Source organism: Eumetopias jubatus, unplaced genomic scaffold (assembly GCF_037043125.1).
Source record: "Eumetopias jubatus isolate StellerSeaLion01/CBP00866 unplaced genomic scaffold, mEumJub1_p1.0 scaffold_9, whole genome shotgun sequence".
In the NCBI taxonomy this organism is placed as follows: domain Eukaryota; kingdom Metazoa; phylum Chordata; class Mammalia; order Carnivora; family Otariidae; genus Eumetopias; species Eumetopias jubatus.
The window spans coordinates 77,733,848-77,760,146 of NW_028274815.1; the positions used below are offsets into that span (position 1 = coordinate 77,733,848).

Sequence of the window (26,299 nt, forward strand, 5' to 3'; positions counted from 1 at the left end):
TTATTGAGTTATATAGTTGTGTTTATCCTGGAAGTAAAGACTGAGTCTGGAACGTTCAAAGATGTATTAAAGTGAATTAAACCAATGTGAAACCTGAAGTCTTCATCTTTTGTGTGGGGTGGATGGTATTTTTCACTTTTCATTGTCACCCATCTGTGTGTCATACATTATGTTGCCACTCACTGTATTTACATAAAATTAATGAAGTAGCATTTGAACACTTAGCCCATCTATCATCTAGTTCTCAAATTCCAAAATATCTTTGAATAGGTTGGCATAAAATTCTGGTGTTTTAAAGAGAATGTAATTTTTAAATCTTAAAAAATAACTTTTTTGGTCTTTTTTTCTTCCACTGTTTCTTAGAAACCGTGATATATCACTTGTAATTATTGGATGAGAGTGATGAAGTGTACTAACCTGCTTAATGTTTAACTCTTGTCACTTTAAAGGATTTTTTCCCTAAAGTGATTAAAGCTGGTATGTGTGTGTGTTGTTAGGTACGTTATATACATTACCTCATTTAATCCTCACAACAATTATGTGAAGTGAGTGGTATTATTATTCCAAGTTTTCAGAAGAGAAACAGCCTTGGGTTTTTTTTTTTTTGAGGGTTACATGACTGGTAAGAGGCAGAGCAGGAGGTCTGAGCCTAGGCTGTCCTAAGCACTCTGCTGTCCTGCCCTGTGCAAACATAGTGTGAACAACTTGGAAAATACAGAGAAGAAAGGAAAAGAAACATTGTTGCCACCCAAAGAATTTCACTGTTGAATATACTGGTGTATTTCCTTGTAGTCCTCTTAATTGTATAGTTACAGATAGCATGGAGCCCTGGGTGTTATATGCAAACAATGAATCATGGAACACTACATCAAAAACTAATGATGTGATGTATGGTGATTAACATAACATAATAAAAAAACTAAAAAAAGAAAACTAGTGAAAGAAAAAAATGTATACTTAAAAAAATTAAAGCATCACTATTATGTACCACTTTGAATATTGCATTTTTCCTTAATATTATAGCAAATATTTTTCTATGTTCTTAAAAATCTTCTGTAAGTGATATTAAAAGATACATAGTACAGTTGACCCTTGAATAGCACAGGGGTTAGGAGCACCAACCCCCTGAGCAGTGAAAAATCCACATGTAACTTTTGACTCCCCTGAAACTTAACTAATAGCCTACTGTTGACCAGAGAGCTTAGTGGTGACAAAAACAATTGATTCACACGTTTATGTTTACATTATATATGTATTATATACTGTGTTCTTGTATAAAGTAAGCTAGAATAAAGAAAATGTTTTAAGAAAATCATAAGGAAGAGAAAATACATTTACAGTATTGTACTGTACCAAAAAAGTCTGTGTATAAGTGGACCCACATTGTTCAAGCCCATGTTGTTCAAGGGTCATTTGTACCTCATTAAAGTGGTACACTATAATTCTGTAAATCACTTCTTGTTGGACATTTGGGTAAGTTTGAATTTTTTTGCTATTAGAGATAATACAACATTTTTGCTGTGGTGGTTTCCTCCTGTATTTTAGACTCCTTTGGGGAATAGATTTTCAGGAATGAGAATACTGGATCAACATGTCTGAACATTTTGGGTTAATCTTTCACATGGTCTTGCTTTCTAAAAACTGTTTTAAAATGATATAACTCACATCAGCAGTGTATGTGGAATCCCCATTTCACAGAACCTGAATTAGCATAAAAATAGTTACCTCGTTTCTATCCGAATTTCTTTGATGAAGAAATTAATGTCATTAGTAGTGAATAGTAGTAGTGGAACTGGACATTTTTGTATTTAACTTCTTTTATGAATTGCCTGCTTGTCTTTTGCCCATTTATTTGCTGGGGTCTTGTGTTTCTTATCACTTCCTGTGAACTCTTTGTATATTGATGACATTAACTCATCAGTATTATTACTTATTGATAATTTATCCTACTTATATCCTTTTCATTTTGGCAATCATTTATATGCACCCTTAAAATTTACATAGCAAGTCCAGTCCGTAAATCGTATAGCTCCTTTGTGATTCCATCTCTTTTCCATTTGGTCCTGTTTGGTCTGAGTTGAAAATGAAAACAAAGATCTTTTTGTTCCCTCTAGATTTGTTTTTGAGGTGTGGTGTAATGTAAGGATGTAAACGGGTTTTTCCTAAATAGCTAACAGCTGAATTCACCTCGTTCACTCATGAACCTTTACCTTTCTTCACTGTTGTATGTGGCTTCCTTTGTAATGTGTCGTATTCCCAGGTGTAGGCTTGCTCCTGGCCCATCTACCCTGCTTCATTGCCCTTTCCTATTCTAGTCTTCCCTTTCTGGTGATGACTTTTTTTTTTTTTTTTAAGATTTTATTTATTTATTTGAGAGAGAGAGAATGAGAGATAGAGAGCATGAGAGGGAAGAGGGTCAGAGGGAGAAGCAGACTCCCCGCTGAGCAGGGAGCCCGATGTGGGACTCGATCCCAGGACTCCGGGACCACGACCCGAGCCGAAGGCAGTTGCCCAACAATCTGAGCCACCCAGGTGCCCCTGGTGATGACCTTTTGACATTAATTTGTTTTTCGTTCTGCCCTGTATATTTGTTGTAGATGTGAAAAACGGATTTGCTATTACCCAAATAAATCTTCATTTCCTGTGTTGCTGGACTGAATCTTCTGAGGGGAGAGCGCATGGGTACTTGGCTTCTGTACTGTCTTATTCAGTGGAACACTTGTTTTCTCACAATATCCATGGACATTTTAAGGTTTTTATTTTTTGCTCCCAATATATTTTTCTTCCTTCCTTTCTCTTTTTTCTTGTCTCCACTCCTCCCCCTACACTGTTTATTAGTACAGTTTTGAGGAGGTCCAGTGGTACGATTTGAAAGCAAAACAAAAGATTGAGCTGTATCAGTGGTTTGCTTACTACAGCTTGTCAGTGTATTAAAGCCTTAAAAAATTTGGAACAATAACGTGGCATTTTTACCCATTATCAGGTAGAGATGTAAAAGGCCGTAATTATTCTCTAAAGTTTCCAAAGCCATTTAGAGTGCTCCGACTTTATAAACTAATAGAGACTGGATAAACTAGATACATTGCTACAATGTATCTGATTTCCTTTAATTTTGACATTTGATACTTGTTGGCAAGTAGATATTTGTAGGAATCTGCCTTTCTCATAATGGGTTTGATAAATAAATTGTAATCATATCTGCAAATTAATTATGCATAAATTAAATTATGCAGCTTTTAGGCTTTGTATTTTGGGGTAATTCCTTACATCAGCCTTTTCCCTTAAGAAAGTAAAAATTAGGGCACCTGGGTGGCTCAGTTGGTTAAGCGACTGCCTTCGGCTCAGGTCATGATCCTGGGGTCCCGGGATCGAGTCCCACATCGGGCTCCCTGCTCAGCGGGGAGTCTGCTTCTCCTTCTGACCCTCTTCCCTCTCATGCTCTCTCTCATTCTCTCTCTCAAATAAATAAATAACATCTTAAAAAAAAAAGTTTAAAAAAGAAACTGCAAACTTTTTTAAAAAAAGGAAAGTAAAAACTAGTTGTAGGCTGAGAGCACTTTTGTCTTGTTTCTTGCTTCATTGCAAAGACAACAATTGATACATCATGTATAGTCCTTTACTGTGCTTGCTTTGGGTTCTTATATGTACGTTAATTCCTTGGAGGAATTTCCCTCCACACTGAAATTTTTCCTGTTTATTTTTCTAGGACTGTTCTTTTCAGGTGATGGAAAGCTTCTCCATTGTTTTGACAGAGGCTGCTTAGGATGGTACATTAAATATCACATGGTATTTTAAGTTGTTCTTACCTTACCTCCCAAGAGTTTAAGGCCCATCGTCTTTGACTGTCAAGAGGACAGGAAGGGGACTAGGGTTCATGGCACCGACTACGTCAGCCCCCCCTGAGCACTTGTGCGGATGGTGGTGGCTGCTCACCTCAGGGATCAAGAGGAGATTGCCTCTAACCCTGATTCTGTGGCCAGGTGCTGTCTAAGATCTTTCTCCTGATTTGTTTTATGGGAGAATTTTTATGGAAGGAGGCCTATGCTTTTGTTCCCATTGCCCTCTGGGATCCTCCGGTTGCCTGCACTGTGTCTGGTTTTCCCATTAGCCACATTTCCGCATGAAAAATTTCCCCACATTAGCCACATTTCCCCACATTCCCGCATGAAAATTCAGCTCCCTTATTCCCTTCTACTACCCATCTCTCACACTCTTCATTAGGTATGACTTTTAATGCTACTGACCCTCTGGAGGTTGAGAAAAGACTAACACACATCCTCCCTGGCTTTTCCCTTCTGTCTCCCCTTTTGCCTTCTGAAGCCCCTCACCATTTCTTTTCAGTCCTAATGATGTGTATCTTGTAGTTGGGGTTTTTTGAGCTTCTTGGACCTGCTGGTTTATAGTTTCCATCAAATTTAGAAAAATTTCAGCCATTATTTCTTGATCACAGGTCTATAGGTCAACTGCAGTTCGGTTAATCTAGGATGGACTTGTCCTTTTTAACTAGCACTATCCAGGATATATTCTTATTGTAGTGAATAGCATGAGCACAAGAGTCAAGCCAAACCATGCAGCCATGTTTAAGGACCCTGCTCCTGTCCTGTCCACTAACATTCCATTGGCCAAAGCCAATTACATAATGAAGTCCAATGTCAATGGGATGGAGAGGGAAGTAAATTTTTGCTGAACAGTAACAGAAGCTATCACAATCTTTTGTTGTTGTGTGGTTCATTCTTGGCTCTGGAAAACAGTGTCTGCTGGGAAGTGAATCAACTTTGGAATCATACCTGGATTCAAACCCTAGTTTTGCCACTAACTACTTGTGTAACCTTAGCAAGTTACTTAACCTTTCTAAACTATGTTCCCTCAATTGTAAAAATGGTAATAATAGCATTTACCTCATGGCTTTTGGGAAAATTAAAACATGTAAGACATATGGAAATGTTTAGTACAAAATTGGCATTCAATTAGCGTTAGTTTCCTTTTGGGATTCCAGGTGGGCTTTTATTGCAGACATTGGTTCTAGAAAGTAAAACAGTCTGACAAGATACAAAAGCCTCTGTCATAAAGAATATTTTTAGAATAGTCATGATACAAAGCAGTTTATTTTCATTCACAATGATGAATGAGAATTGGAATTTGGATCCAGGAAGTGAATACTGTACTATTCAACTATGTCCTGATAGGAGGAAGGTCCATTTTCAAGGTTGATACTAGGGGTTGGCCTCCTTCAGGAGCACCCATTCTTCTACTAGAAGTAGGAAGTAGGATTATACTGTGGGGCCTTTTCTGGGCATGACTTTCTCCTACTTTCCTGTTGTCAGACTGGGCTCAGGGAGGAGCTTGAATGGTGCAAGAATAGTTATAAATTGGATGTGGTAGTTTTCAATTCTCAGAAGCTTTCATGTAGATTGTTCTAGATGGGGTCTGGGTTATTGCTCTTTGGGGAAGGTGCTGGTGCTTTCCAGAAACTGTATCTTTAAAGGGTACAGTCCTAATTCTGTGAGAAGCTGGTTATGCCTTAGGTTGTAAAAGCCCTGTGGGCCTAAAGTGAGGAGTCTATTTGGTGGTTTGAGGACTCCCTTTTAGGAGGAAAAAGGGCTTCTGATCTCTTGGGTTTGGAGCAGACCTCATCTTTTGTATTGGTTCTCTCTTCTGGTTTTACCCTTGAAAAATTTAACTAAACCAAAACTATAAATATGGAATAGGAAGATCATGTTAGAGTAAAAATGTCCACTTAAGGGCCTGGCATCAGCCTAAGAAAGGAAAGAATTTTGGCATTTGATGTAGCTATGCTGGGATCTAGACTGATTGGTGATGTGAACAGTGGACTTATTTTAGATGGCCTATGATGTCAGGCTCTTCAGAATTGGAAATTTGAGGCACTCCTGTGGTAGGATAAGCATCCTGGCTGACAGCCATGGTCAGAGCTCTGAGCTCCCACTTCAAGCCAGAGGAGGAGGTGGAGGAGGAGGAAGAAGAAGAGGAGGAAAAGGAGGAGAAAGAGGAAGGGGGGAGGCAAACTGCAGACACTTGGGGCACAGTTGTAACTTCAACATAGTTCCATACACACAACCAAAAGAGCTACCCGCTTAGGACCATCTCATGGTTCCAGGAGGTCCGGGTTGGGCAGCATAACATCTTTCACTTATACCTGCACCCATATCAGGCATCACTAATGGATTCATCATTGTCCTTCCCACTCAGCAGTACTGCCCTGGGCCCTCCACATTGCTTGCTGGCCAGCCCCTAATTGAGCAGAACTACAAACGGGGTTCACTGCACTTACCGCATATTGGCTCTTGTCTCCAAGAGAAAGACTTTTCAAGAATAAATAAAAAGGAGTCTCAGGTGATAGGAAAGGGTACTGTTTTTCTGAGAGTGTTTTTGTTTGGGTCCAGCATTCCTGGCAAAATGGTGTCAGAAAAGCTGCTCAGATCAGCTAGTTTTATTCTGAAGTCCAAAAATGGTGTAGCTGTAAAAATTTGGCTGATTCTACCTTTGGAAACTGTACTTTTTGTGTGTTGGTGAAGATAAATGAATGAACTAAAACTAAATATTATGAAACCGAATTTTATTTACTTTAAGATATGTTCAGGCTGTTAGGCTTGGAGAGAAAAAAAATAACCAAGTTATGTTCTTGGAAGGCACTTCCGATCTTTAATTAGATATTTAAAGTTTACTGGCCCATCACTCAGGCTTGGCATTGCCTCTTTGTTTCTAATCTCTGATTTAATTTAGAAACACTGATTGTAACTTACTGACAGCAGGAGGCTCTCTCAGAGGTCTTCCCTCTAGAACTTGGTTTAATGCAGTGGATGGAGCCGGAGCAGCTGCACTTCCAAAATTGTTGCCACATTGTAGTTTTCAAGGCTGAGAGACTTTAATTATCTCTGGAGTCCTGCTCCTTCCAATAATAGTTTGCCTTGAATTTCTGTGAGACAGGGCTCTGGTTAGTTAACATCCCTTTGTTCAACAGCTTCTGTGTGTCTTCAGAGGCTCACTAGGGCTGAAGAGGAGATTCTGAAGGCATAAAAGACAAGGTTCCTATTTCGGGAACCTCAAACTCTTAGAATATCAATTATGCTTCTGCTTGATGATTTAAAAGTTGTTCCTTCCCATCATAACTCCAGGAGCCCAGTTTAGGATTTAAGAATTTCCCACCTCCACCTTCTTCTTCCCTACACCTGGGTATGTGTGAAGGTCTACTTCTCCTAACCAGAGAGTAAGACACTTTCAGGGCAGGGAACCACCGTATTCCTTCCTCCATTCTGTGTTTGTATCCTGGGTTCCTTGTTATTCCTGTAGTATAGCCTGTCACCAGGATGCCTCCACTGCTCACTATAGTCCTTTCTTGGTATGGGGGCAGTGGTGGGCTCAGCCCAGTTCTTAGGTCACCAACACAATCAATCTTTTAGAATCCCACTGAAATAATTGAGTGGGTCCAGACATCTTGCATCACCTAACAAAATATATGGCATAGAGAAATCCCACAAGAATCTCTTAAAAATTAAATTGAATTACTAAATAAAAGAACTGGTGTCAATTTCTGATTACCTTTGGATAAACGTGCCCTGATTTGAGGGCACGTTTGCTTTTGAAAATCAGGTACTCTGCTGAGCTCTGGGGATCCAGTGATGAAAAAGGAAGTCCCTCTCCTCGGGAAGTTTATGCTCGGGAACAGCCTATTTGGAAGTGTCTGCCAGCTGTCAGGGATGTACCAGGGAGAGTGGTTATAAAAACAGATCAACATAGTTCTGTCTTCAAGGAAATCACAGTTGGATAAGGGAGACAAACATGCAGATAGCACAAGTCCAACACTTGAGAGCTCTCAGAGCTACTAACCCCACGAGGCTGTGCCGTGGGTGACTGCCAATCCCAGCGCAGGCACATACTGGCTAAGCCGGCAGGGGTGTGTTGCTGCTCATCAGAATCTCACAGTAGGCCCTGGCCTTGGAGATCAGCTCACCAACCATCATCACCTACACATCAGAATTACAGACTGGGTGCTTTCCCTCCCAGGAAGAGATGAGTCTATAAGCCCCTTGAAGGAAACTAAAAACAACCAACACCCTAACAGATGAGATTTGCTTACATAGATCTTGTGTTGTGATCATTTACGAGGGCACACAAGGACAGTGTTCCACTGTGGAAAGAGAATGGGCAGCTTTGGAGACAGACCTGAGTCGAATCCTGACTGCACTACTTATTAGTTGTGTGGCCTTGGGTAAGTTTCTTAATTTCTCTGAACCACACTTCGCTCATCTGTAAAATGGGGGTGATGATCCCTACTTATGTGATCGTTGTGAGAGTAAATGAGGCAGTATGTTTAAGTGCCCAGCACAGTGGCTGCCACATAGTAGGCACGTAGTAAATTTTAGTTTTCCCTCTTTCTCCTCCTTGATGCATCAGCCGGAAGCAGGCATTATAAAAGACATCTAATCTAAAATAAATGGCACTATTAGAAATAGTGGAATGTAATGAACCATATCAGTGAGAATGGCCTGGAATGGGTATCTAGAAGATGGTATGTCAGGGATTCTCCAGCACTTTTAAGGGGAAAAAGAGCTTTGACTTCTTTGGGGAGAGCACTTCTTTAGGGCAGGAATAGGGACATCAGGGTATTAGAATATTGTTCCCAGAAATGATTCAACTTTTTTTCTCCAAGAATATTTTGTATAGCAATAATTTGTTTACATGCCTGTCTCACCTATTAGACTAAAGCTTTGCAAAATTTTGTTGCAAAAGAATCACTGGGATTCTTTCAGGAGTACAGTTTCCTCGAGTCTCCCTCCCATCCCCCCCACTCAGAATGAGTCTGGGGTATGGCCTAGGAGTTTGTACTTTGATAAGCACATTGGGGGGTTCTGACACATGTTCTGAGGACCACACTTTGGGAAGACCACCCTGGAGTGAGAGCCCCTTAAAAGCTTGGACTGTTTCCTGTTCATTCTGTATTTCCAGTGCTCAGATGTAATAGATATTGAATGAGTTTGGTCGAATAAATGATTGAATGATTCTCTAAGAAGATGTCCTATTGAGAAGAGGATATTTTAAAATAATTGACTTCCTGGGTCCTAGGTCAGTGTCTTGTGAGTTTGAAGAAAATAATTAGCCTGCTAAAACTTGGGAGGGAGACCCAGTCTCTGGTAGCCCACATGACCCATTTCACAAAAATGGACTTTTGGTTGAGGACAGAAGGCTGAGCAGATGCTAGTGTGGGGTTGCTCCCTCAAACAGTAACCCTAGCCTTACTGTTTCTCTTTTGATTCAGGGTTGGTTGATAGAAATCAGGGAGCAGCTCTGTGACTGTCTTGCGTTCATTTCGTGCACTGTAGATCCCTTAGAACCAAAAAGAAGTTCAGGCCTTTTTATGATGGAAAAGCTGAGAAACAACAATTTTAACAAATTTTCTCTAAAGGAAAGTTCCCCTGAATTTACCGTTTCATTAAAACACCTCTTGATTTGGTGCCTTTTAAAGGGTATTGCCTAGTCTAAATAGAATAGATTTATTCAGCCAAACTTTATCTGTGGGCATTTAGACATTGTTTCTTTATATATTGCTTCTCTATCCCTGTGCCCGGGTCTTTATCACCGGCTTGTCTGGTAGCACCCCGAGCCTGGGGTCATCCTTCTTGCTGAGTTTGGTGGAGAATAATGATGGCTTATATTCAAAGTTTTCTAGGTGAAATGTTGGATGATTAGACTGCATTACATTTGCACTTTACGTTGTTCCACTTAGAAGAGAGAGGCCCCAGGAGATAGGCTCACACCCACTTATTAAGAGTTGCCCACACTTGGTATTTGAAACTACTTTTAAGATGTCATGGCCCTCGTGAAACATGTATATTCATTGCTCCAGGAAAATGGTAGACGTTTATCCAGATAGTGAAATGACTCTATTTTTAAACTAATCAGTGATTAATTTCCACAGGGCGACTGAGTGCAGCTGCCCACGCACCTCGGTGGTTGGGGCAGTGGGGCCAGATCAAGCCAGAAGGTGTTCAGTGACCTCTCAACACCAAAGCAGCTTAATATATAATTTAACACAAGTAAGCGGGGATTTTCCATTGCAACAGAAACTACTGATTTCACCACTTGCAGTACCTTTATGGATGTCATTGTCCCCTTGCACCAGACCCTTATTATAATTTCAGATCTCTGGGGATTTTTGTTCCCTCATAGTTTAGTTTAAAAAACACATTGTATTGCTTTCTGTAAATAGAAGCATGTGCTGCTTTTTCCTGAAAATACTGCCTTTTGATAGCTCTGTTCAGTTCTTTTAGATCCTCACAGCTGAATAGGAGTTTAGGGCTCTAGCAGACAGCAGTCTCTACCCATCTGGGTCAGTTCTGCACCCAGGAGTCCTGGGCAGTGGGGAAGGGCCACAGACAGATGAGCCTGTGCTGGGACTAGGGAGGGGTCTGGGACTCAGGGTTGCTGATGGTGCTTTTAGTTTCTGGCTTGCCCTCTCCCTGTGCTACATTAGGTTGTCCTGGGACCAGTGTCACCCCTAGCTGCTTTTTGAATTGCCTTTCCCCTCCTGCCCTTGGGATGCTAGTGTTTCAGATACGTGGGGGGAGCCTTGTGTCGCTGTGGCAGGAGGATCTAAAAGGAAGGGACTTACTGCTCTTGAGGGCACATCACTGTTAAGGTCTGGAATACCTAGGGCACAGTCATATTATGTTCAAGTGACGTGAGTCTGTTATATACCACTCAGAAGAGTTTCTTGCAATATTGGGACCTGTCAATCCTGAAGCGGGGCAATTCCCCAAGGAAAGAATGTATTTGGTTCTGGTTGTTTCTTTGTAATAAGGACAATAAAAACAAGGAAGGACAAGAATTCTTGCTGAAAACACTGGATCTTGTGCTAAGTGCCATGGAGGATACAAAGAAAGAAAAGACATTGTCCCTACGTTCAAGACGTTTACAATCTAGTGAGCAAAATCAGCCTGTGCGAACATAAGCAGTAATCCAAGCCTGCGCGCTCACACCATAGGAGAGTTTTAGACCACAGCTCTTGATAGCACAATGACCGGGGACACACTGCTGAGTGATGAGCTCTGTTGTAAGCAGCTGCATACTAAAAATAAAGCATCATGTTTGTGAAGGATTGACTTAAATTAGACTGGATTCAAGGTCATGCAAATACTTGTTCACCATCACTGGCTGATGCTTCTTTGTCCTCCTTGGAATTGGAGGTTGGGGTGACAGGCAGCCAGGAATTGCATATACTGTCAGCCTATCTAATGGGGGAGAGGGGGACCTGAGAGTGTGTCCTGGAAGCAAAAGGACTGAGAGCGGTGATTGTGGCTAATGCCTTCCATGGGCTAGAGAAGGAGCTGGAGGCCGATCACTGTTTGCCGGGATGGCTGGGCCAACCTTGATGGTGGAGGCTGGACAGTGCCTTGAATGAAGGGTGGGGTGAGTGCAGTGGAGAGCTCTGAGTTTCCTGATGGTGAAGATAGTGGCATACAGGGGCCCTAGAGGGCTGGGGACAATGCCCTGACCGGGTGGCATAGCATTTGATAATGTTATAGGGCCTTGAACCCTGGACTCGATTGCAACTCAGGGAGCAGGGCCCTCAGCACTGGCAGTGCCCATCTACCAAATAGTAAGTGCTCGACAAATATTTGCCAAATGAATAATTAATGAATTGGACTCTGACAACTGGACTTTATCCTGTAGGTGAGACATGGAAGATTTGACAGGGAGGTGGTGTTCCCCTGACATATCAAAACATACCTGTCCTGGGGCTCATTTCATTTGTTAAACCAGCCAGTTTGAGAAATCAATACCGGGTGCTAATGAAAAACAGCAGCTTAATGTGACATCTCTCCCAGATGGTGTCAGAATTCTGTGAGCCTTCAAATTGCTACCTCATGGCACATGGGAGATATCAGGGCTTGGTGCAGGAGGGAGACGTTTGGGTTGGAAGATTTTGTAGTTTGGATGTCTCTTTGAGGAACCATATCCTGCTTCTGTGCACAGCAGATCTTGGCTGGCTTGTACCTTGGTGATCAAAATCCGCGTGGCTTCCTCATGGTTTTGTCTCCTCTCTGGTTTAGCCTATGGCATCTCAAATTCACAGATCTCTCTGAATACTGGGATTTCCTGTGCCTTGTCCTCCATCCTCTCGGTCTTCAGTAGGGCTATCTCCCTGGGCTGCAACTGCTTGATACCCCAGCTAAGTCCCTTAGAAGTGACCCTGATAAAAATGGCAGCCCTTCCTCACTGCCTGTGGAATAACGAAATAAAACCTCTACATCCTAAGTTATGCTTTTTATTGCTCTGCAGTTTTTCTTGTTTTGTTTTTAAAGCAAACCTGGTTAAATGGACAGTTTTGAGTTTTTTTTTTTTTTTTTTTCCTGATCACCAGCATAGGACTCTGTAGCTTCCTAATTATAATGACTAAACCGGTGTATTGATAATCTAGTTACTACCTGCACAGGGAGCATGCTGTCACTTACTGCCCCTTAAATACACTGTCCTGTTTCTGGATCATCAAGAGCAACTCAGTTTTCTTGAATTTTTCCTTTGTTGCTGACCTGTGGTTCACTGCCTGTCAAGATACTATTGACAAGTCTGGGGAAAATGGAAATTGACGAGCCTTGACTCATTCGAAACTTTTAAAGTGAGGATTCTGCTGCTTAACACCTCTATGCTACAGTAAGCAGCTGGAAGTCTGTTTTACTTTTGTAGCAGTCAGAAAGTCTTGTGGGCTTAAGGTTTGCATTTGGCAGCAGGTTGCGATATTTTTGGAGTTCCAGCACGGAACTGGGTACACATCACGTTTCACTCCTTGGGCTATTGATGGCTGTAGAGCCACGGTGGTCCTCCATCTTTGTCAGGGCTTGTCACTTGCTTCTTTATGAATACAGCTTTTAATACTCTTACCCCACCTGACCAACTTTGGGAGGGCCAGATCCCTGGCATCCCCTTACTTCCGCCCTGCCCTTCTTGACTACATTTGAATGTCAGAAACATCAACTATGGTCTGCCTTGATCTCTCCTGGTGGCTTAAGGTTAGTCCTTTCACCCTGGGTAGATGAGTCTCCTTGGGCAGTCCCTAGGCTGATGGTGGTCTCTCACTCTCTGTGGACATAGGATCTCAGGCATCTGTGGACTATTATGTAGATGGGCTTGGTAAAGAGGATATCAGTAGCAGTTCGGGGAGGGGGCTGCAGGGACCCTCTATAACCATCCATTCCTTCTCTAGGGCAACTATGCAGGGTGGCAGAGTTGGTAGAATCAGACCAACTTGGGTTTGACTCCCTGCTCTGACACTCATTGATGGTGTGACCTTGGATGACTCATTCTGCCTCCATTTCTATACAGCTGTAGAATGAGGACAAGAGTAGAATTTGCCTGCAGAGCTGTGGTAAAGAGAAAGACAATGTTTAGAAAGGCCCAAGTTCAATGCCATGCACAAAGCAGGTACCCTCAAAGGTATTTATCATTAGAGAGTTTGGACTTTTTTTAAGCTTATTTTAATGATAATGTCGTCAGTGTTCTCTGAGCTAACTGTATACAGTCTGTGAAATTGAGTTAGATTTTTTTTAAGCTTTTTATTGGAATGGTGCTTTTAAAATTAGAGACGATAATCTGCTAAATTCTTGTTACTAGAACCATATTAGAAGCAACCCCAGAGCAACGACTCTCTGGTAGCCCCTGTGATGTCTTGAGTAGTACCAGGCCAGTGGCTGGGCCCGTGGATGCCACTGAAAATGGGAGGTTCTCTTGTGTCCTCTTGGATTCACCACTGGCTCCGTGTGCACAGCATGCTCTAATAGAGAGGTGTGTGGAGATAATGGTAGGTTTACATACAGTTTTAAGAAATAATAGAGATACCCAGGTGCTCTTTACCCAGTTTCCCCTATGGTAGCATCTTGCAAAACTATAGGACATTACCACAACCATCACATTGATATTGATGTCAAAATACCACCAGAGGAACCCTTATGTTGCACTTCTGTGGTCGTACCCATTTCCCTCCTGCTCCAACACCCTCCTTAATCTCTGGAAACTACTAATCTCTTAGGGCCTGGACCTCTTACCCATAGGATAAAATTTTATTGATTGACTGATTATGAGAATGAGATTAATATCTATATTAAGAAGCCATATCATTTTGAAAAAAATATCATACAGCCAAACCTAACCCTTAATTGAGAGAGCAGAGATCCAGAAAACGAGGCCAAAGAATCATTTCTTACATTAGGGGAAGATAAGGACTGTGAAGGTGGTTTTCAGAGAAGTGGGAAATCTCGTTTAATCAAGAAAGATTAGGAATTATTACTTTCATATACCACTGAATTTCTGTTCCTCACCCTGGCTTTTGTTAGGTGCTTTTGAATAATTTTATTCTTTAGCTTCTTTGAGTATTATCAAGAATTCATCTTAAAATATTATGGCTGCTACAAATATTTACAAAGATTTATTGCATCCTAAAGTCTACATTTATGATTTCTTGAGGTGACAGCACTTCCTTAGGGATTTCAGTTCTGATTCTCAGATTAGTGGAGAAAGTGGAATTTGATGTTCAGAAATGTTCTAGAAACTTGGCTGGGGTGTAGCAGGCCTCTGGGACTACCAGAGAGTTCTTGGGCTTGCCATAGCCACCCACTCACGCTGTGTTTCTCTTCCCAGGAGCTGGGGTCAGAGAGGACGTGTTTCTCATTTGGAGGGAGATGAAGGAAGCCTGCAGCACTCTGACCCAGATCCAGAGGCTGGTCGCTGAGCCACCCAAGTCCGATGTGGACAAAGTAGACCATGGTGGGTGCTGTTTATGTTCATAGTGTTACCAGTTGGGGATGAAGGGCTGTTTCCTGAGGAGTTCTTCCAGAGTTGTACTATGGTTTGTATGCGTGTGTGTATGTGAGTGAGTGAGTGTGAGTGTGTGTGCGTGTGTGTGTGTGTGAGATTGTCCGAGAAAAATGAGCTGGACAGGAAGGTGGTAACTATTGCTAGGAAAAGGAGGCCTCAGTGTAAAGAGCTGGGCTCAGTGATGACTACAACATGGACAAGTGGGGATTTGTAGCCAAGGAGTGGGGTGGGGTTGGTGGATGGAAAATTTCTAAGAGGAAACATCAGGGGTAAAAGGGGATTCTGGCTAAACCTACCTGACAGGATTCTTGCTGAAGGCAGGCCAGGATGGCCAGATATCACCTGGGGGTGGTGGGCTATGAAGTATTTGATCAGTTGTGGAGGGTGGGGGGATTCTGGCTAAACTGACTTAGCAGGATTTTTGCTAAAATTGGGTGATGCAGAGACAAAGATGGAAGTCCAAAGCTGGAGGCCTAGTTGAGAAGAGGATTCAGAGGAACCTGAGTTTGGAGTGAGAAAATCCTGGTTGCAAATCCCAATTCCATCATTAGGCATTGACCCAAATTAATCTCTTTAAGCTTTAGTTTATTCTTCTATTAAGTAATTATATCCGTCTTGAGGGATTGTAAAGATTAAGTAAAATAATGTATGCTTTGCACCAAGCAGGTATTTGATAAATGTTAGCTCCCTCTTTTCCCTTTCACAGTTAGAGAGGTAGTATACTGATTCTCCTTTCTGAATTCTTGAGTTAGTAATTATTTTCCTCTGTAGGGCACTGGTTCCATTTAGGGCACCTCTGGTAATAATGGTAGTTAACATTTATAGCACATACCTTACATGGCAAGTCCCGTGCTAGGCTCTTCACAGTATTCACTCATTTAACTCTTCCTACAATCTTATAAGATAGGTGCTCCATTTAGGTTAAGTAACTTACCCAAGGCCACAGAACTAGAAGTGCGAGACCAGGATTCAAAACCTAGTTCCTCAGTAAAAGTATCCAAGTCTGGCTTTCACCTCAGACATTCTGATTGAATCCATAAAGTATGCGATCTGGACATTGAGGGTTTTGAAAGCTCCCCAGATGATCCTAATGTATAGCAAAGTTTGGGAACCTTTGCCAGGCTGTATTGCCTCCTTGTACCCTGCCTATATTACAGAGGTGCCAATGTGGGAGGAGAGCAAGGAGCCAGACGAGCTGGGGCAGGGATGCAGTTGAAGAGGAGAAGTGGGCAAGGGACATGTGTAGAGGGAGGAGGAGGTTAAAGGCATGGGTAAACTTGCCCTGTGCAACCTGATAAATTCCTGGTGACAGTGACTTTTTACTGTGACTGGGTGTCCAGCTGTGGGTCTGGTACAGCACAGCTGCAGTTGTTTTGCTAGTGCCAGCTCTCCGGGGTCCCCAAGGAGGGGCCTATGGTGACACCATACTTGATGTGAACCCAAAGAGTCCTCTGTCATCCTGAGAGAATGAAAATGAAGCAGGGGGCCTTGGGTTAAAGTCAGCATCCATGGTACACAAAGAGAATGGTGATCCTGCTGCTCAAGTTTTTGGGGAGGGAGTACAGTGGATTGAATTGTTCCCCCAGAGTTCATCTGTTGAGACTCTAACCCCCAATGTGATTGTATGAGGAGATAGGGCCTTTAAAAAGGTAGTTAAGGTTAAATGAGATCATAAGGGTGGGACCCTAATCCAGTATGACTGGTGTCCTTATAAGAAGAGGAGGAGACTCTAGAGACCTCTCTCTTTCCACGCATGCACAGAGGAAAAGTTATATGAGGACACAGTAGGAAGATGACCGTCTACAAGCCAGAAAGAGATGCTTCACAAGAAACCAACCCTGAGGGCACCTTGATCTTGGACTTTCAGTCTCCAAAACTGTGAGAAAATGAATTTATGTTGTTTAAGCCACCCAGTCTATGGTATTTTGTTGTGGTAGCACAAGTAGACTAAAATAGGGAGTATTTAAACTTAGGGAAGTCAGTCTTGAGGATTAACAGAAGATTTTTAGATACTATTTCTAAAGGAAACAGAAAAGTTGTTGGCCTCAGTAATTGATAGAAGGATAGATCATCGTCCCTTTATTTCATTCTAATACACACACACACACACACACACACACCCAAAACTAAAAAGTAAACGTTTTCAAAAGATGTTTCAAGTGTACTATTTCTATTTAAAAAGGAAAATTTGGTCAGGACCTTTCCACTGTTGGATACTCATTGAAATGTTATAACCTTGCTTTGGCCCCAGAGACCATATTTGGAGTGTCTCATCTGCTCCTCTTGCCACCTACAGCACAGTGTTATTGAGGCAAAGGAGGATCTGCTTCATGTGAAGGCATAGCCATTCCCTAAGTTTGGCTGCCCAAGACCTGCTAGGTCAAAGAAGATAGCATAGCCATCTGGAGAGGGATGGGTTAGGATGGAGGAGGTCAGATGGGCTGCCATTGCATGTGAAACCTTCATGTGAGTTAGACAAAGTCGATCTTCCCAGGCATAGCACCCCCACATGCCCCCTGGGCTAGGTGCACTGGTTCAGAGACCAGCTGGCCAGGAGGGTGATTTCTGGCAGGGATGATTCATCAGCTTAATGCCTAGGATAAGAAGTTGGTGAGGCCAGATACTCCAGTCACTGGTAATTTTGACCTCTTTTAATTACCAAGAGTAGAACATGAGAAATCTCTGGGGGGGAAATGACAAAAATATATGAAATAATGGTTTTTAACCAACTGAGCCACCCAGGTGCCCCTGAAATAATGGTTTTTAAAGACACGGGACACCCAAGAAATGAAGGCCAGTGATCCTTGAGATACAGGGAATATCCAAGGTGAGCTCTGTGATTATTTCAACCTAATGCTTTCAGAGTGCTAAGTGCCACTTAGCAAGAGCTAAGATACCAAGAGCTCACCTTGGATATTCCCTGTATCTCAAGGATCACTGGCCTTCATTTCCTGGTGTCCCGTGTCTTTAAAAACCATTATTTCAGGGGCACCTGGGTGGCTCAGTTGGTCATGGGGTAGGGAGAGGGATTCCAAGTGGAGCACAATAAACTTCTGATTCTGGGAGACAGAGCTAAGAGTCCAGGGAGACCAAGAAATCTAGATTTCATAGGACCAATTACCAGAGAGGAGAGAGGTACATGGAGGGAGAACTCTGAAAATCTGCAGAGCCCCCCCTTGAGAATTTGGCTCAATATGGAAGAACTCTTTCATGTGGGGAGATTACCTGAGGCTGGGAAAGATCCACTGGGAAGAATTGGAAAGGAAAAGCTTGGTGCTCACACAGGGCCAGGAACAGTGCCCATTCTTAACAGCCCTAGTATAATAATTCATAACTCATGGGGCACTGGGTGGACTACTTAGGAAAGTCTTGCCTCAGTAATGGGGAATGAGTAGCATTCAATGGAGTTCTAGACCCTCTGAGGAAATCATCAAATTAAGACATGAAGGAAAGAACTCTTTATAGATAATGAAACTGCATCTCAGAACAAGGTTCCAGAAGATTTAAAAGAATACAAAAACAACCAGTAGCCAAGGTGAAATTCACAACTGGCTTCCAGAGATTACTAGGTGTGAAAAGAAGCAGGAAATGTTTCCCTTAATAATCTATCAATCCAATCCAGACTCACTGGGAACTGATACATTAGGATTGACAGAAAAAGAAATTCAGTTATTATAACTGTATTTCATATGTTCAAAAATATAAGTAGGAACAGGGATGATATAGTTGTTTAAAAAAAGATATATGTTGAAGTTTTAGAGATGAAAAGCTTTTAGGGAAGAAAATATTTTAGATGAAAACATCTGAATGGGATCAATGGCAGATTAGACATTGCAGGGAAAAACATTAGTGAACTTGAAGACACAGCAATAGAAACTATTCAAAATGAGACACTCAGAGAAAAAGAATAATAATAAACAAGTAAAAACCAAATGAAAAACGAACAAAAGAGCATCATTGAGCTTCAGCTGGCCAAAATATACATGTAGATGGAATTTCCAAGGAGAGGAGAGAAAGGGGAACTGAAAAATATTAGAAGAAATAGATTGAAAAATGTCCAAGTTTGATGAAAACTATAACTGAGATCTAAGAAGTTCAATGGATGCCAAGTACAAGAAAATGTGGGAAAGTATACCAAGGGACATCATAATCAATTTGTTCAAAACAGTAATACAGAGGAAATCTTAAAAGCAACTAGAGGAAAAAGAAGAAATGTTACATACAAAGGAACAAAGATAACCACAACAGCAGAATTCTTGTTGCAAGTGAAAAGACAGGGGAGCAACATCATTTTTTCCCTTTTAGTACTTTAAATTTTCAACCTAGAATTCTATAGTCTATGTCTTTCAAAAATAAAAAGGCAAAATACAGATGTTTTCAGATACATGAAAGCTGAAAGAGCTTATTATCAGCACGTCTGCACTTCAGGAAATATTAGAGGAAACCCTTCAGGCAGGAGGATAATGATATTTTTAAATGGAAAAATGAATGGAAATAATGGAGCTACACAAAGGGATAGAGAACACAGGAGATAACTACATGGATAAATATACAATATTTTTCTATTTAGATATCTTTAAAAGACAATTGACTAAACAGAAATAATATCTGTGTACTGTGGGGTCTATAACATATGTATAAGTAAAATGTATGACAACAATAGCATAAAAGCAGGAGAGGGATAGCAGCATTATAAGTTCTAAAGATGAACAACCCAAATGTCCACTGCCAGATGACTAGATAAATAAACAGTGGTATGTACATACAATAGAATATTATTCAACCTTTAAAGGAAGGAAATTCTGACATAGGCTACAACATGGATAAATCTCAAAGGTGTTACCCTAAGTGAAATAAGGTGGACACAAAATGACAAGTATTGTATGAGTCCACGTATATGAGGTGCCTAGAATAGTCAAATTTATAGAGACAGAAAGTAGAATAGTGGTTACTAAGGGTTGGGGGAGTGGGGAATGGAGAGTTATTATTTAATGGGTAAACAGTTTCTGTTTGGGATACTGAAAAAGTTATGGAGATGGATGGTGGTGATGGTTGCACCACAATATCAATACTTAATGCCACTTAATTGCATTCTTGAAGATATCTAAAATGATAAATTCTATGTTAATGTATGTTTTACTACACTTAAAACAACAACAACAAACCAGTGCTTTGCAAAACAAAACAAAACAAAAAACAAATCCAGGAAGGGAGAAATGGAAGTATGCTATGATAAGGTTCTTATACTTGTGCATGAAGTCCTATACTGTTAATTGAAATTAAGGTATGATATATTGAAGATGTTTGCTATCTACCTAAAGTAACTACTAAATAACAAAACAAGCCAACAAAGGCGATAAAATGGAATTAGAAATACTCAATCCAAGATCTGTCAGAAGGGGAAAAGAGAGCCAAGAACAAATAGGGCCAATAGAAAACAAATGGCAAGATGATAAATACAAACTTAACCATACATATATCAAGATGTATCAATTTTTACACTTTAAATGTGTGTGGTTTACTGTATGTCAGTTATACCTCAGTGCAGATGTTAATAAAGTAAAAGAGGATGTGGATCACTCCTGAGGTGCTGAGCTGTTCAGAGATATTGGTGTTAATGCATCTGAGCATTCTGTGTGTGTGTGTTTGAGTGTGCCAGGTATGACTCTCAAATGAAAAGATGGCTTTTCTCACAAAATGTTCAAGAATTTGTCCAAGTTAGGGAGACTTGACTCTTCTTTGGATGATGCTGCAGCTCATCATTTCAGGAGCGCCTCATTTATAATAACCTTCACAGCCATTTTATTACTCACTGGAGTTAATAAGTCTGATCATGTTGTGTAGTCATGCCAGATTGGACTCTCAATATTTGGTTGGTTCAAAATATCAAATTCATGTCAAATGACAAGGAAGGGGCTAGAGGCATACTGAAGCCCTACAGGCGTTTCTAACCAAGAGCTCTTCAGGAGTTTTGAGCACTTTTTTTTTTAAACACATGGAGAGGGGGGCAATGCTTGTTTTTATTATCGTTGTATTAAACCACCAGCCAGATGTTTCTGTTGCCGTAAGTTCTGGTGAAGTACACAGATCTGGAATTAGAAAGATATTAATCCTGGCTCTGCCCACTCTTGTGTGACACTTGGCAAGACATTTATTATCTGTGCCTCAGTTTTCTTATTTGCAAAATTGGGATGATAATGATAATACCTACTCCACAGGGCTATTGTGAGACTTAAATGAGTAAACACATATAAAACATTTAGAACTGTGCTATCACATAGTTAGAATGTAATGCTGTCTATGAGGTTAATCCGTTTATTTTTTCTTTCATTTATTGAGTGCTTACTATATGTAGTTCTGTGCTAGATGATGAGTAAGTAAAACAGACATGAAATGGGCGCTCATAAAGCAGCACCTTGTACCATTTCTTGCTTGGTGAGACATGCACATGGAAGTATAATTACCAACTGGAATAGTGTGACTAAAGAAAAGTGTGAGCTCTTGGGCTATTTATTTTCTGGGATCAAGGAATGCTTTACTGAGGAAATGTTTTTGGAACTGATATCTGGGGGTTGAGGAGTCAAGTTAATGAGGTGAAGAGGTGGGAGTAAGGGAAGAGTATATGCTAGGCAACAGAATGGCACATGCAAAGGTCCTGAGCCAGGAGGGAGTATAGCACGTTAGAAGAATTGGAAAAGATGAGTGTGGGTAGAGCTCAGAGATCAAATTAGCAGTTGGCCCTTGATGAGTCTGGAAAGGTAGGCAAGGACCAGATTATGCTGGGTCTGTAGGTCATCATATGAGATGTCAGTCCTTCATTTAAGACCAGTGAGAAACCATTGGAAGATTTTAAGCAAGGGAATGATAAAATCAGATTTGCATTTAGAAAAAAAATCACTTTGAAAAAAAATCACTTTGGCTACTGGGTGGGAAACAGATTAAAAGAGGGAGGCCAAGTGACGATGAAGGAAGGGAGTTAAGATATGTAAGTGAGAGGTGATAAGTGGGCAGATCTGAGGGAAGATTCAGATATTGAACTAGGCAGGACTTGGGGGTACAGAAGTTATAGTTGTCAGAGCTAAGCTCCTAGATGGATACCATGCTGGAGGAGAACCAGATTTGTGGGTAAACAGGATGAAGCTTGTTTGGATCTATTAAGCTGAAGCACTCTAGAGAGACCAAACAGAGAAGCAGGAGAGGCAATTGACCCTACAAATCTGGCGTTCATATAGCTGTGAGTGACACACTGTTGGATGAAGCGAGCATTCTTGGTGTAAAGACATGGGCCTGTCAAGTGTGGAAATACCAGGTTTCTGAATCTTTTATTCCAAGATCTTTGGATTCTTATATATACAGCGAAGAACATATACGAGTTCTCTGTTCTCTACCAGTGATGGCCAATCAATGTAGATGAGGACTATTTTACCAACATGATGACTTAAGATCTGAAAGCAAAGCAGACTAATTTACAGAGCCCTTGTACATATTTACTGTCTCAAGTATATATTTCCCTTTTGTTCAAATAAGACTTGCAGGATGAGATCTGGGGCAAGGCACAGCTGGTTTCTTATGTAACTAGAAGCAAATCTAACACTTGTCAGAGTGCTCACACTTCCGACAAGGCAAAGAAGATAATATTTCTTCCCAGAACTGAATTTTTTCCAGTGTGCTTTTACACATCTAAAGCTCTTTATAGTTAAATGAATGTTGATAGGGCTGATTAATAAGCAGCAACTGATATTGCTAAGAGGGCCAGGATTTTGTTGAACTCAAACATGCATTTTCTTATAGGTAGTAACCCTGTATTTTCCAGATTAAAAAAAGAAACAGAAAAACATTTGTGTAAGAATATCATGTAATGGTTCCACAAGTCAGAATTAAGATGTCACTAAAAAACTTCCCTCAAAATGTGGGAGAAGAATTAGTTCAGTAGAATCCTATAGATGTGATGTATTAAATTTAGGAAGGATGTTGGAATGTAACACAAACTATGTTGAAATGTCAGAGCTAGAATCATGTTATTAAAAAGTGAGTGTGGTAAATGAAAATGAAAGTTGAACTTATCAAGATTTGTAGGATGCAGTGAAAGCAGTGCTTAGAGGAAAATTTATAACATTGAATGCATAAATTAGAAAAGAAGATAGGTCTAAAATCAATAAGCTTCCATCTTAGGAAACTAGAAAAAGAAAAGTGAATTGAATCTAAAGTACCCAGAAGAAAAAAAAAATTAGAGCAGAAATCAATGAAGTTGAAAACAAATCAGTAGAGAAAATCCAACAAAATCAAAAGCTGGTTCTTTGAAAAGACAATAAAATCACTAAGCCTCTAGCCAGGCTAACTAAGAAAAAAAGAACACACAAATTATAAATAGCAAAAATTAAAGAGGAGACATCACCAGAGATCCCATGGGTATTAAAAGGATAATAAAGAAATATTATGAAAATTCTATGCCCGCAGATTTGACTGGGTCAATGGATAAAATGGGTCAATTCCATGAAAGACAATCTGTCAAAACTTCCACAAGAAGAAGCAGACTATTTGAATAGGCCTATATCTATTAAAGAAATTGAATCAATAATTAATAACCATTCACAACAGAAAGCACCAGACTCAAAAAGGGAATTGTGAAAGCATGTAGGCAGAAGTGACTCACCACATGCAAGGGATCCTCAGTAAAATGAACAGCTGATTTCTAATCAGACACCATGGAGGTCAGAAGCAGTGGGATGAAATATTCAAAGTGGTGAAAGAAAAAGATTGTCAACCAAGAATATTATATACCGTATGCAAGGGATTCTCAATAAAATGAACAGCTGATTTCTAATCAGACACCATGGAGGTCAGAAGCAGTGGGATGAAATATTCAAAGTGGTGAAAGAAAAAGATTGTCAACCAAGAATATTATAACTGCCCATCAAAAAGAAGGAGAAATTAAGACATTCAGGATTAAAAAAAACAGATGTCATTGTTAGCACACCTTCCCTACCAGAAAAATACTAAAGGAAGTCCTTCAGGGTGAAATGAAAGGATATTAGAGAGTAACTTGAATCCACATGAAGAAATAAAGGACACTGATAACTACATGGGTAAACATAAAAGACAGTACAAATGTAGTTTTTGTTTACTGTAACTTTTTTTTTTCTCCTATCTGATTTAAAAGACAACTGCATATATCAATACAAGAATGCCTTGGAGATAGTGTGGGTTTGGTTCCAGACCACTGCAGTAAAGTGAGTATCACAATAATATCCAGTGGATATCACAATATCCACTGCTGTGTCTTTACCCAAGAAAATGAAAACACTAATTCAAAAAGATATATGCACCCCTTTGTTTATTGCAGCATTATTTTCAATAGTCATGATATGGAAGCGGCCCAAATGCCCATCAGTGGATGAAAGAATACAGAAGATGTGGTGTATATACACAATGGAATATTATTCAGCCATAAAAAATAATGAAATCTTGCCATTTGCAAAACAACATGAATCAACCTAGGGTATTTAAGCTGAGTGAGATAAGTCAGTCAGAAAAAGACAAATATATGATTTTACTCATATGTGAAACTTAAATAAAACAAAATAAACAAAGAAAAAAGAGAGACAAATGAAAAGCTGATATACAGAGAGCAAACTGGTGACTGCCAGAGAGGAGGTCAGGCAGGGAGCGGAGGGTACGGGTGAAACAGATAAAGGGAATTAAGAGTACAGTTATCTTGATGAACACTGAGAAATATATAAAATTGTTGAATCCTCTTGTACACCTGAAACTCATATAACACCGTATATTAATTATACTTAAATTTTAAAAAGGCCTTAAGAAAATATATGTTCACACAAAAACTTGTACATGAATGTTAATAGCATCGTAACAGCCAAAAAACCAAAAAGTAGAAAACAACTTAAATGTCTTAACTGATTAATAGATAAGCAAATGTAGCATATCCTTACAATGGAAAATTTTTTTTTTACTTATTTGACAGAGGGTCAGCGAGAAAGGGAACACATTTTACTTATTTGACAGAGAGAGAGACAGCGAGAGAGGGAGCACAAGCAGGGGGAGTGGGAGAGGAAGAAGCAGGCTTCCTGCTGAGCACCCTGGGATCATGACCCGAGCCAAAGGCAGATGCTCAACTGACTGAGCCACTCAGGCGCCCCTCTACAATGGAATATTATACAGCCATAAGTTACGTGGTACTGGTACATGTTACAGCATAGATTAGCTTTAAAGCATTATGTTAATTGAAACAAGCCAGACATAAAAGGCCACAGTGTGTATGATGCCATTTACATGAAGTGTCCAAATTGACAAATCCATAGAGTAAACTCATGGTGGGGAGAGAGGAAGGGAAATGGGAAGTGACTTCTAATGAGTATAGGGTTTCTTTGTGGGGTGAGGAAGATGTGCTGGAATTAAACATTGATGATGGTTGCCCAGCTGTGTAAATAAACTAAAAACTACTAAATTGTATACTTTAAAAATTTAGTTTCATAGTATATGGATTTTATCTCAACAAACAAGGTTTTTATTTTTTTTATTTTATTATGTTAATCACCATACATTACACCATTAGTTTTTGATGTAGTGTTCCATGATTCATTGTTTGCATATAACACCCAGTGCTCCATTCAATACGTGCCCTCTTTAATACCCATCACCAGGCTAACCCATCTCCCACCCCACTCCCCTCTAGAACCCTCAGTTTCAACAAACAAGGTTTTAAGGAATACATGAAATAAATAGGCTAACAATTAAAAAACCCCCAAACCTTGGCATTGGTGACACAGGATCAAAAAAGTGGCACTATTTTAATTTCCCAAGGGAAGCAGATTCAGATGTCTCTGTTGGTTTCATCCCAGTATCCCCACTCTGCTTTTTGGTTCCCATTCTCACTACCATGTGACCCTCATGTTCTCAATCTAGAGTTCCCAGACTCCCCCAGTCCCCTTCTCAATTTTTAATCTTGATTTTTCCACTTTATACCAAGCATCTTGAATTGGTTTATCTTGCCACGTCACACCATTTTTAAAGAAATAGTTGCCAGACATGTAATTTGTTGCCTATGTCGCTGATCCTCAACTATTTTGAGTTTTTTTTAAATGTCATTGTAGATGCAGACACATTAAAATGTGGCTTTTGTGATTCTTTGCTTGGAGTATGTGCTCTGCCAATGGTTTCTTCTCAGCTTCCATGCACATCTGTCACTGGCTGTTGCTCCTTATTTCTCAATAGCCAGTTGCAGACCTTGGAGTTTAAGCTTTCTTCCTGCAGCTGCCTCATTCACAGCCCACGTGTAAAGCAAATTTTTTTTCAGTTTCCTTTCAGAATTAGGTAGAAGAGAAAGTACGAGAAATGTGGAACACTGTCCTTGAGATGATGTTAGCTCCTCTCCCACCCCCTGTCTACTATTGGTGCTTTTCCATCTTTATGTCTGCCTTTGTTCAATTTCCTTTTCCTCCTGCTTTCTCCTACT

At 40.4% G+C, this 26,299-nt stretch overlaps 1 protein-coding gene across 1 annotated transcript in view; it reads left to right on the forward strand.

Annotated features, from left to right (window-relative positions):
- VWA3B (von Willebrand factor A domain containing 3B) overlaps window positions 1–26,299 on the forward strand; it is a 224,257-nt gene that overhangs the window by 57,468 nt on the left and 140,490 nt on the right. The window contains exon 7 of the mRNA XM_088026217.1: window positions 14,650–14,775. Within this exon, the coding sequence (XP_087882343.1) occupies window positions 14,650–14,775 (126 nt within the window). The remainder of the gene's footprint in view (window positions 1–14,649; window positions 14,776–26,299) is intronic.